Source organism: Magallana gigas, chromosome 1 (assembly GCF_963853765.1).
Source record: "Magallana gigas chromosome 1, xbMagGiga1.1, whole genome shotgun sequence".
NCBI classification, from domain to species: Eukaryota; Metazoa; Mollusca; class Bivalvia; order Ostreida; family Ostreidae; genus Magallana; species Magallana gigas.
The window spans coordinates 50,420,581-50,433,717 of NC_088853.1; the positions used below are offsets into that span (position 1 = coordinate 50,420,581).

Consider the following 13,137-nt stretch of genomic DNA (forward strand, 5'->3'; position numbering starts at 1 on the left):
AACATCTCCACATGTTTTGGGTATGTTTATTTTTGTAAGATTAAATGAAACGTTCGATCTTACATAACCAATTTGATATGTACTTTAAAAGAACAATCTTTAATATATCTACTCCTTAGTAAAAAAAAGATTTTTTTTCCACAAAGTTTCTGGTACTATATTTTTTGTAGTGGAAGCTAACTAAATATCATATTAATTTGGCTGTTCCATGTATGTTTCATATCCCTGAATAAGAGCGCAAATAATGGCATTATAGTGGCAATACACAATATTTCATACAAATAGACATCAATATGAAAATATAAATATAAGCATTAATGCTTAAATTAATCCATGACACGTGACTGTATGATATACAATGTACATGTATCTCTGTGTCCATTATGGGAGAATTAATATTTTGTAATTTAGCTGTCGCTGGCTGGTGTTTTGTATACTCATCGCGACATTTCATATTATTTTATCGAGAAACCCTTTCAGAAGTATTTAGAGTAGTTGCCCTTTGGAATAACTTTTAAATTAGATGGTTAACATTTAAATTGACATCACATTGTTGTGTCTAGAGCAGAATAACATGACAGTGTCAAGATTTGCTCAAACCTCTGCAGAGGAAAGGAAGAAACCACTTAAAACTAAAAAGCAACATAATCGTTCATAAACAAGGGTGCAGCAAATATTTTCAAAGAGTATTTGACAGGTGAGAACATCACTTTTGGTTAATGAATGTTCCATGTAATAGGGAAAACAAAGCACTTACTAGATTTGTTACTGACTGACTACGAACAGTTCTAAGTTAGTGAGTAACAAACCTTAAACGTATTTATGGAACTGCATCAGGCCTTATCTATTTGAACGTATATCTTACATAGCCATGGTAATTCAGTTTGGATAAAACTATCAAATGTATACAACTTCAATCCAAGTTAGGGGAAAAGTAACATCAGATATGCAAGTCACTGCATAATAACCAAACATAAAACAATGAAGTAAATTGCAGAGAATTAAATGTACTGAACATGTCTAGTGCCAGTAGTGGACATTGAGTTGTAGGTGTGCAGTCATGTGTAACGAATGTGTAAACTGTCATGCTCATATACATGTGCATCGAAGATACTGTATTGTTAAGGTTAATTTCATTGCATATTATTTTTGCCCTTAAACACTTCCAAATGGCTTCGTCCTTCCTGAGTTTGCCCAGACACAGAAATAAATAATAAATACAATTATTTAAAAATTGGTTTGATTTCACCCAGTTTTAAACATGTTAAATTTACCTACTGACGAGAGCAAAAGGGGGTGAAAGTAAAAGGGAGTGAATATTTCCCTGTATACAGTAGGTAATCATTAGAATGACATATGCACACCTATTTATGAGCAAGATGAGTGGATAGACACACAGCTCAGCTTTTATTCTTCAAAGTATTTACTGGGCTCTAGATCTACTTTTGATTAATAATATTATACATATATTGCATCGCTTTGAGGGCAACTTATCAGAATATTATCCCTGAGGTGACATAGTTTTATGTCGTTGATGCCAAAGGCAGTCCGATATGTTGTACTCAGGACATTGAGGAATCTGATCATAATTAGATGAATAAAATAAATAAATTTCATGACTTTACTCAATATTTGTTTCTATTCAGTTGTTAGCACGTCTAGATCTGTATATTTTACATTCAAGGGAAAAAAGTTGTTAAAGCACATGAGTTCCTCGGTCCCTTGGACTTTGAGCCATCTAGAGTCACCTGCATCATGTGTATGTTATAAATCTAACATTTTGAAAAAAAAATCATAATTAGTTTAAAAGAACATATTTACCCCATTTACCCTATCAACAAGGTTTTGGTAATGACTAAATCTTCATATCATTCAATCGATGTAGGATGGTTTGTAAAATGTTGATGTGTACTTTCAATAAATACATTTAGATAATTTTCTAAATTAAACAATTTAAGTAATTTAGTCCCTCTGAATAGCAGACACTGTCCTGACATTTTGATTTTCGAGGAACTTTCTATGTTTGCTTAGCTAAATTTCGAACCTGACTGACGTAATTTACAATTAGATTTATCGCACGCGAGGGTGATATTACAATTTCGAGAGGGCAATATAACCTTTTTGCGGTATGACTCAGCAATTTTCAGGGCATATGAATAAGATTATCTCATTTGAGAAATAATGAAAAAACTAGAGCAAAGCTCGTTGCAAAGCAACGAGTGGGTCTTCCGTTAATGTCGAAAGTAAAGCTTGAAGTTCCTGTAAGAAGCAGAGCTCTTAAACCAATAACAAGAGTAACAAAAATAAAAAGATGAAAAAAATCGAATACTCCTGGTACGACTTGACAACATACGAATGATTTTAAGTACGACTTAACAAAAACCTTTCCGATTTTAAGAACGACTGAACAAAAAAAATCCGAATGTGTTCAGGTACGACTTAGCAATTATTTTTGGTACGAGTTAATTTTACTTTGAGACATTTCACTATTTTTAAACCCAGGACGCGGAATCAAAATTTCCGGAAAAATCAATTTTTAAACCCCGATATCTCTGTAATGCGTCGTTCGATTTTCAAACGGATTTCAGTTTCGTATTTAGCATAACCCACTCTACAAACCTCAGAAACATTTTTAATTGAAACGAAAAATTCGAAAAATTGAAAATTTTAAAACACTTCCGGTTTTGACCGGAAGTGACGGAAACTAAATTCCAGCCTTATGTCCAAATAAAAACGATCAATGCTTCAACACAGAAAATTCCAAGTCTCTATCTTGAAGCGTTTTTGAAAAACGCCCTGGACAAAATCACTTTTTTAAAATTTAAAAATTGACGTAACGTAAAAACGGAAGTGACGTTGTAGTTAAAAATTTAACATCTTTGAGGCACAATAATGCTTCTTAATCCCTGAAAGTTTTATATATATCCGTTGAGAACTTTTTGAGATATTAAGCTTTAAAAAAGTCAGAAAAATAAAGAAAAAGAAAAATAATAATAATAAAAAGAAACAATAGAATAACAAGAGGGTCTTCCGTTGGAAACGGAAGACCCTAAATTATTTCAAAATGTTAGATATAGAAAAATGTAATATACTGTTTGTGATATTTACAGATGACTATGATTTTTATTTTGCTTTCCTGGCCTGCTTTAAAATTTCTTTATGCCAAATAATTTTACGTATTTGCAGATTTTTTTTTATAGACATTACTGAATTTTACAGAAATGATATATAAATTATTATATATACAGTATGTAGTACATGTACTATACATATCGTTTTTATTGTAGATGTTTGTTTTGAAAAACCAAAAGAAGTGGGCAAGTGTGCAGTTACAACATGTTATACAGGAAACAATGGGGTACTGAAGGTAAATTGTTCTCACTTCATCCTTGGGATAGTTATGTGAACCTTATTTTATTTTTGAAAAGTATGTGTTGCTTAATTTTTGTTTTGACGACTGTGAAAAAATGAAAAATAATAATTTAAATGTATACTTAGTTCTTAATCGACATTTTAAATGCATTCTTATTTTGTCCGCAAAAGTCTCAATCTAGATGGGTTAGATCACCAACATATTTTTCCTTGGTGGCAATATTAATGTGAAGCAAAGCTTAAGCCTGTGCTCTTAAGTTTTATAATTATGATTATTGTAGCTTTCCAATTTTACCTTTGTTTGTGTTTAAAATTTCCGAATTTAAGCTTCAGAAATTTTTAGATACTCTCCTTTTTGCACAGATTGCATTTAATTGGCTGCGCCTTTTCTCTACATGAAAAAATGATTTGAAAAGACCCTGCTATAAATTTCCTCTGTAAATTTAAACCTCTGTCATGAAATAGTTATGCTAAATTTTGGCACTTAAATAAATGTGAGACTGCCAGACTAAATGAAAGATAGCGTCTCTTTGACTTACACATCCTATACTGTCAAACAACATTAATTCGCCAGCGAGAAAATTCCGAAATATTGGTGACAGCTTTGTCTTCGCGAATAGTTCTCATCGCGAACAAGCCCTTACTGTATATTTCTTTTAACAACACGGGTCTAGGCTTACTTGCAAAAACTAATTGTCGCAAACCAGTTCATATTCAGAAAATTCGCAAAATACTGTGGTTTCATCAATATTCAAGGGTATCAATTTTCGTGGATAAAGTGAAAATCACAGTTTCAAGGATACGTAAATTCGTGGCCAATGACCCTATCAATACAAAGTATTAGTAGAAATTGCAGCTCAATGAATATTTAATTTCAAGGATAAACTTAACAACGAAATCAACGAAAATTGGTATTCAACGAAAATTGATGAAACCACAGTAATGTCTTTGCGAGCATGCAGTAATCTTCTCATAGTAGCTGTATTTACCAAGTATTTTAAATACAATCAACGGAAGTTCATGCAGGGAAAACTTATCTCTGTAAATATGCCTCATGATTAGAATAGATTAATGATAGATAAGTGATAGTAAGTTAAAGCACACGTTCATTTTACAGTGTATTTAACTGGTAGAGCTCTACTTATTCAGTACTTAAGAAACTGAACAATAAAAGTAACCATGGGTTAGTAATCACATGGTGAATTATAATATTCAACAGGCCAAAATATACCGTTTACAACAGAAAATGCATGCACAAGAAGAAACAGTTTTTCCTTAGTTTAACTAAAAGAGCATGTCTGTCAATGATCTCCTTTTAATATAAACTTATAAATTTATAGCTGCCCTTAAATGTAAAACAATAGACAAACATGCACTGACTATGTATCAAGTATGTAAAAAAAAAGTGGGTGTCCTCATTATCCTGTGAAGATTCAAGAAAATGTAATGATCGACCTCTACCTATAAAAACGACTTTGTACTTTATAAATGATAACCTTGTATAAAAGTAATTACATAAAGTTGCAGCTAAAAGATTAACATTTCCCAAAATTAAAAGAATCATGCCCATTTTCAAAATTTATTTTGTCACAATTTTAGATGTCCTTTGGTGCATTCAATGGCTTTATTTAACAAATCAAACACTCACTGTAGACTTTGTGCCACTGATCAAAATCTTTGGAAGGAAAGTTATTAATAGATAGTTCTACCTCATTCTGTAGAATATTTACTGGTTCTCCAATAAGAAATATATTGTTTAAGTACCAGTATTTAGTTTGGTCAGGTACATTTCATGTACATAATAAACTGAATTGAGCTTTTATGACAAAGAAATGAAGTTTGTATATTAGTTACACGTACCTGACTGTTTTTGTATTCTCTGTTAGACCCCAGATGGCGCGAAGCAGACAGTGATGGGATATAAACAAGTGAAGGTCTGTGATGAAGCGACTTCAGGCAACTATTCATGCTGTAATGCTGCAGGAACCTGTCTTGTTCAACCCTTACAAGAATCCACAGGTAATCATGTTTACTCTGTAATGTTTATCTAAATCACCTTTTATACTTGTTGATATTCAAGTCTTATGGAATACAGAGTTATGTGGATGTAAACCAAGTAACAGGATGTGAGAAATGGTTATGGATTAGATTTGAACCCAAGCCCTTTGAATTTCTAGTCAGGTATTCTACCAACTGAGCTGTCTGGTGCTAGTATTCGAACTCCTCCTACCATTACAAGCATTTAACCAAAGTCTATCTGATGTTTAGCTTATTGTTATAATCATACTTAAATTTTGTTTGACACATATTTATGAATGTCTCTTGCAGGAATTCAGGGGTTATATGATGTAAGATGGTTGATATGTCATACCGTATAACCAATAACTTTCGCAATCTTGCTTCTTTTTTCTGCAATTTCTGTCAAATAGCAAAATATTGAATACGCAAAAATTGTGTCTTGTATTATTTTCCATAAGAAACTTAAAAATCGCAAAAATTGACAATGCAAATTTAAAATGCTACATATTTTCCCTATTTTCGCAAATTTTCTAACACGCGAAGAAAAAACGTATTTATGGTACATGTATATCAGTCTGTTGTTATGATGAATATTTCAATGGATGCCTATTGATCTGTGAGAGACGAGATCAATATTTTAGTATTTTTATGAAACATTATCACAATTAATTAAGACAGAGAATGGTAGAGGACAGCATTTTTTTTTAAATCAGTAGATTTCAAAGATAAGTAAACCCCAAAGTATGAGGCTTTAATATTGGTTGTATTTTTGACCTCCAGAAAAAGAAGAGAATTCCTTTTAGGTCTAGAGTAGAATCAATCGATAATCAAACTGTAAATTGCCTCTCGTGATTAGTGAGGTACTTAATTAAGTTTGAAATGATAGATACATCAATGTAACTAACAGTGTCTACTTGAAACGATTGTGTTAGAAGCTGTGTTTGTTAGTTTATTGGTGCAGTATAACTATCTATGAATTGAATGTGGTGGGGGAACATGTTAAAAAAATGAAGTTGTCTCTTTTTTGATTAGTGAGCATATATATATGTAACTACTAGTTAGGATTTCTAGCAATGCCTAGTATGCATTGTCAGTGTCTGTTAAAACACACTTGCAATGAGCAAGCCATGATGTATTCACATTTCTTCTGTTTTGTGTCATTTCAAAAGTAAATTACTTAAGAATATATTAATCTTGATAATTAGTTAACGATATGGAATTGTTGTTATGTGTGAACTATTCTTTAACTTTGATACTTTCACGTTTTTAAAAACTAAGATTTACACCAGATTAACTGCTGTGTTATCATCCCAATAAGTGGGGACTTTCAGGAAACACACAGTTTATCATTTGATACTTCCTGTGGGAAATCACATGCAGAAGAAGATGCATTTTCCATTAATATCAGGTTTCAAAAGAAAGAAAGGATCTTTTATAAAAAACATTTTTTTACAAAGACAAAGAATGATGACAATTTAAAGAGAATTTAATGCAGAGGTGTTCAAGAAATTCAAGTTTACAACGAATAAATCAAGTTTAAAGATAAACACTACCAGTGTAGAGCCGGAGACACACAGATAGACAAAGTATTTTACAATTTAATATCATATTTTTCATCAAGTGCTTACAGTGTTCGGCAATTCAGATATCATAAAAAGTTGAAATGCACTGGACACTTAAGATCATTCTTCATGTTAAAAGTCCCTTTTTATTTCGTTTGATTAAAAATGAAGTTACATAAAATAAGAAGGCTTTTTACCAGAAAGCACTGTCATTAAGTGCCAAAATCTATTTAAGTACTTAAATACCCCCCATACTCTCCCCATCCCCACCCTTACATTTCATCGAACACTATCAATCTGCAGTCCTTTTCCGGGCCTGATCACAAATAACATTGTGATTAGCTAGCTAAAAATATTAACCAGAAAACACTGACATTAATCTGTATCCTCCTGCTCGGCCATTCATACTACATGTACAATTATTTCTAACGCATTGTATTTTATTGCTCATTAAATCCTCTTAACACTGCAATTTACAAACTGATGTATATCTCACTTACAACTCAATTACTGGCTTCCTCGGACAAGCATGGTAACAGTTTGTACTGGATAGGCACATTACTGAGTGAGAGAAACAAACAGCTCTCATTGGTCATCACTTCAATTAAGTCTTCCTGCTTAGAGATTTTCTACAAAGTGGTTTTTTTTTTGTTTTTTTTTTACAATTTTCAATAGGGATTACCTGTCTTTTATGATCATTGATTCCTCCTCAACGAAGAAATATTTTACACTGCATGTTTGCACATAAAACAATGTTAACTTTCATTTCATAGTTTCATGGGATTAAACATTTAAAATGTTTAAAACAAATAATCAATTTGTACGTAATATAAAAGAAACTTACTGTAAACGCATTATATTTGACGTGTTAGATATTCGGCGGAAATTAGTTTTTGAACAAGTTGGCGTGGATTTGAATTAGCGTATTCCTGAATGTGACTATTCCTGTACATATTTGCAAGGCATTTAGCGAGCTAATTGTTTTAGCGTAAGCTGCATTCCGCCAAAAGCGCTAAATAGAATACACAGCCAAATGTAATACATTTACAGTAGTTTATCCATGATGGAGATTTTGAAATTAAACCATGTGGAACAATGCAACAGACTTTTTCAAATATAAATAGAGCCATACAATTGGTTGCATGATCATGATGATGGAATGAGTTTAAAAACTAAAAATAGGACAAACTTTAAGAAAAGCTTACAGGCACTCATTGAATTAAATTATTAGATTTTCTTTTGAGCAGATTGAAAAACAGACACAAATTAAAAAGTATAAAAAATAACAGATATTTTTTTTTTTGGAGAAAGGGTAGACATTAGATACGAATTTTTTTTTTAAATGGTTTAGGTTTAAACTCCATATAGCTTTTATAGAAGCTGTTTATTTTTTACAGCTGCACAACATGAACATGAATTTTGCAATGTTAATATTAACTATTTCATATGCATTAGAATTTAGAAGAAAAAATAATTGTGATTAATATTTTTTGGTAATTTAATTTTCCTGAACTTCTAACATTGCAGTAAAAACATGCTAAATAATGAAGAGTCAGGGAGGGGTGATTTTGCTTCGTTATAAGCATAATTTGTTATGTCTGTCAAGTTTACAACTTGTAAAAAAGTCACAAGAAATGAAAATAACTTCCCTGTTAGCATCAATTCATTATAAGCCCTTTCACTATAACTGTGTTTTACTGTAATTGATAAGTGAATGAGTTTTGGGAAGAAACATTGTTTTGTGTTCCCTGTTACAGATGTCTCTACCGTGTCTACAGGTAGTTCTTTATTTTTCGGGTTTAGCTCTGCCTGTTTATTCCTTCAATGCCTGTTTTATCCATATCCTAAAGTAATAAAAAGGACTCAGCTATGTCAATTTTATCTTGAATATGCACACCTTTTCTCAATGCTTAAGACTAAAAGTTGAATTGCCATCAAGAATTCATTAGAATGTACAGTATGCCTTGTTAGACTTTAAAACTGACTCATTTTATTAGGTCACCTGAGTGACTCAGGTGACCTATTGCAATTGGTCTTCGTCCGTCGTCGTGCGTTAACAATTTTACATTTTTAACTTCTTCTTGAAAACTAACTGGCCAATCGTTACCATTTTTGGTGTGAAACATATCTATGGTAAGAAGAAAATAAATTGTGAAATTCATGGCTCTACCACCCCTGGGGTGCCACGGGCGGGGCCAAATATGCAAAAAAAAGCCAAATTTTCTAAAAAAATCTTCTTCTCTACTCCCACACATGCGAGGAAAAAACTAGTTGCATAGTTGTGTTGTCCATGAAGCTTTCTACCAATATTGTGAAATTCATGGCCCCTAGGGGATGGGTTCTGGCTCTAGGATGGGGCCAATATGGCCATTTAGTAAAAATGTATTGAATCTTAGAAAATCTTCTTATCTACTACCATATATATTTGTTAAAAACTAAATGCATGATTATGATGTCCATGAAGCCCTCTACCTAAATTGTGAAATTCATGACCCCTGGGTCAGGGTTTCAGGCTCTAGGGTTGGGCCAAAATGGCCATATAGTAAAATATATTAAATCTTAAAAAATCTTCTTCTGTACTCCCACACATATGGGCAAAAAACTGAATACATGGTTGTATTGTCCACTAACTCCTCTACCTAAATTGTGAAATTCATGGCCCCTGGGTCAGGGGTTTAGGACATGAGGGGGGGAGGGGCAATATGGCAATAACTAGTGTTAATGCATATAAGTTGTAAAAAAATTCTTCTTTATTCTCACCCATCTGTACAACAAAAACTGACTAATCATTATGTTTACCAGAAAGTCCTCTATTGAAATTTTAATTTTCATGTCCCCTCAAGGATGGGTTTTGACTCTAGGGCTTGGCCAAAATGGATGTATAGGTGTTAATGCATATACGCAGCACAGTTAAGGCTGTCAATAAATTCCGTTCAGACAAAAAGTACGGGAAATGTGCATTATGACATCACAGTATATCAAAAATCTCAAAACTACTTATTCATTAATTTATGAGGAAAATTGATTTATGCTAACCTTTTAATTGAAAACAACAAATGCTATTACTTACAGTTTTGAGGTCTGTTATATCCTACACACTGAAATATAAGCGAGATGTCGTTCTCGCTGTACTACAAAATATGACGTCATATGCTCCAAAATGACGCATTAAGTAAAGTCATTGAAGGCTATCATGCAGTTTTTTTAGCGAAGAAAATTAATGTCATAGATTAACGGAAAATTATAAATGAATATTTTGTTTAACATTATTATTAGTAAAATGCTACCTATATAGTCTTATTTTCATTTTTTTTTATAAGTATACATCGTATAAAGAGGCAACCTCTGTTTTGTGTAAAATACCGTATATCTTAAAGCTGAGTACCTAAATAAATCACTTAATTGCAAGGGCATACGCTTAACTGATCCTGGCAAACTTTTACATGTGAATTTGAAATATGCTATGTAACTTAAAAACTTCTACGATCCTTGTAAAATCTTACAAATTAATTATTTTTTAATGAAATTAACCTTGTGACCTTCAAAATTATTCAACAAATGCATTATAAATTACGGTTACTACTAACAAATAATCTTATCTCACGAAGTTCGCAGCGTTTTTCAAAATCTACGGTATAACATTAAGTTATTTTATAATTCAGTTGTGAATTTTGACATGACTATGCCCTTGCAGTATTGAATTTTTTAAATGACCTCAAAACTACAAATACATCTGCTTGCACCATGCGACTGTCATATCACGTGACCACTATGAACATAAAATAGTATACTTATATATATATATATATATATATATATATATATATATATATATATATATATATATATATATATATATATATATATATATATATATATATATATATATATATTTTAGAAATATATATTATTTGAGTGACTGTTATTGGTTTTATAAAGGACATGCCAGTTGAACTAAAGTATATGCGTTTTCATCACAAAAATTTGTCGATATTTTTATTGGCCGCCTTAACTGTACTGCGTAATGTTAAAGAATTATCTTCTTTACTCCCACACACCTGAGAGGAAAACTGAATTCATGATTTTGTAGACCAGATCTTTTAGTTTTTCACCAAAATTATAGGTTTCACAGTTCTTTTTGAAAGATTTCGGGCAGGGAGTTATCATCATTACAAATATATAATTTTTCTACTCCAGTATGAAACCTAATTAATTAGATGCATACATGTATATGAGACTCCTCGACAAGTTTGTGTATGGGTTATATGCTACTCAGGTGACCGTTAAGGCCAATTGGCCTCTTGTTGCAGTGACTGTTCGTTATAAAATCTTTAATCTTTTCCCTCACAGTTTTGTTTCAGGAACCTTTTTTTCAGTTAACATGCATTCATGCATGCATGCACATTTGGAAGTCATTTAACAAGTTTAATTTATAAGGGCCGTGCTGTGCGGGCACCGTATTGGTATCAGTCTGTACATCTATCTGTGCTTCCCTCCATTACAATATCTCTTGTCTGGAGCATAATTATCCTCTCTCCCCTTTACCCAAAATGGCTCATACTTCACCCACTGTTAGAGCCTTTTGGGTAAAGGGTGTGCAGTGATATTGAACCGTGTTTCTAGGTCTAAGGTTACATGTACTGTTTATCAGAGATTTTGGTTAGCCAATTAATATTTTACTATTAATGAGTCTATTTATTTATATAAAGACTTCAAAAACTGTTTTTGTTTCAATAAAAAAAAATACTTGCATAGTCTTTTTGATCATACCTTAAGGCCTTCACCCACAAGGTGCCTTTGATTAAAGGGTACATGTACGTAGTGACCTTGTTTGATGTTTGTAGATCAAGTGTCAATGTCATTATCAGATCATACAAAAATTCTTTTTTAAGGGCATATATACTCTTCACTTAGCCCTACTTGGCTTATAAGACGGAAACCGAATGTTACAAGGAACTGTTTGGTTGAGCGCTGTTGCCCATTGGCCTCTTGTTTAAAATTTGAGTCCACTCGGGGTTTACTTTGGGTTTACTCAGGGTTTACTTTGAGTTTACACGATAATTGCTTTTGTGGTCAACTTTACGCACTGATGTGTGAAGCAGACCTGTATTTTATCTTGCCATCTATACTTCTGATCGTTTACTCTCTGTGTCAACTCTGGGTTTATTTTGGGTTTACTCTGGGTCCATTCTAGTAAACCCGAAGTAAATCCAGAGTAAACACAGAAAGTAAACCCAGGGTTTAGTTGGGCTTTACTTTCTGTTACGTTGGATCTGATTGGTACTGTAGTTGGGGATTACTTTCTGTTAGGTTTGGTCTGATTGGTACTGTACTGAACATTACCTTTGCATCTGTAGTGAAGGGTTTTACAAGACAGGTATAAGGATAACATATGATTAGATGGGCACGGTCTTGGGTTTGGAATTTTTTCAGAAACCATATTTCCCCTCGTTCCCAGTCATGAGATTTCCCCTCATTCCCAGTCATTAGTTGAGTAAAAAAAAACTTTTTTGCACTGACTTCATATTAGAGGATAATAACTGATATATTAAAATACAAAAAATAATTTTCATAAGTATTAATAATAATATAACGGATAAAAGTATAATGATTATGCTGAGTCTTAAATTTGATAAGATCACAAATGCAAACTGAAATCAAACTAAATATTATCGTCACATTTCAGAAATTACATTAAACCACTAATATGGAATATTTTTGTAATCACGTTGGACTAGAAAATCGACATCATTTTTATATAATATGTATAATTATACACGTTTATTACTGAATTATCTCTATTTTTAAAGATTTATGCACTTAATAAATTTCTTTATGACACATTTTACTATAGTTGATAGATGTATGTATTTTAAAGATCCTAAGGAACTGATGAGTTGCAAAGATGAACAAATAGATGGAATATTATGGAATACTGCTATGGTGGGTAAAACTTTAAAGGAGCCGTGTCCTAGATATCAAAAGGGTACAGACCCTGAAACGTACTACTACACCACACGCTCGCTACACGCTCGCTACACGCTCGCTAAACGGTTCACACGAAACGCTGAACGGTTTACACGAAACGCTGCACGCTTTGCCCGAAACGCTAATCGATTTACACGAAACGCTGAACGGTTTACACGAAACGATTCTCGCACGAAACGATTTGCTCGCTTTTCAC

General features: G+C 32.5%; 1 protein-coding gene across 1 annotated transcript in view; it reads left to right on the forward strand.

The window, feature by feature from the left end:
• LOC109619509 (adhesion G protein-coupled receptor E3-like) overlaps positions 1-13,137 on the forward strand; it is a 28,994-nt gene that overhangs the window by 4,655 nt on the left and 11,202 nt on the right. Inside the window, exons 4-6 of the mRNA XM_066069795.1 lie at positions 3,288-3,367; positions 5,259-5,391; positions 12,832-12,939. Coding sequence (XP_065925867.1) covers positions 3,288-3,367; positions 5,259-5,391; positions 12,832-12,939 — 321 coding nt within the window. The remainder of the gene's footprint in view (positions 1-3,287; positions 3,368-5,258; positions 5,392-12,831; positions 12,940-13,137) is intronic.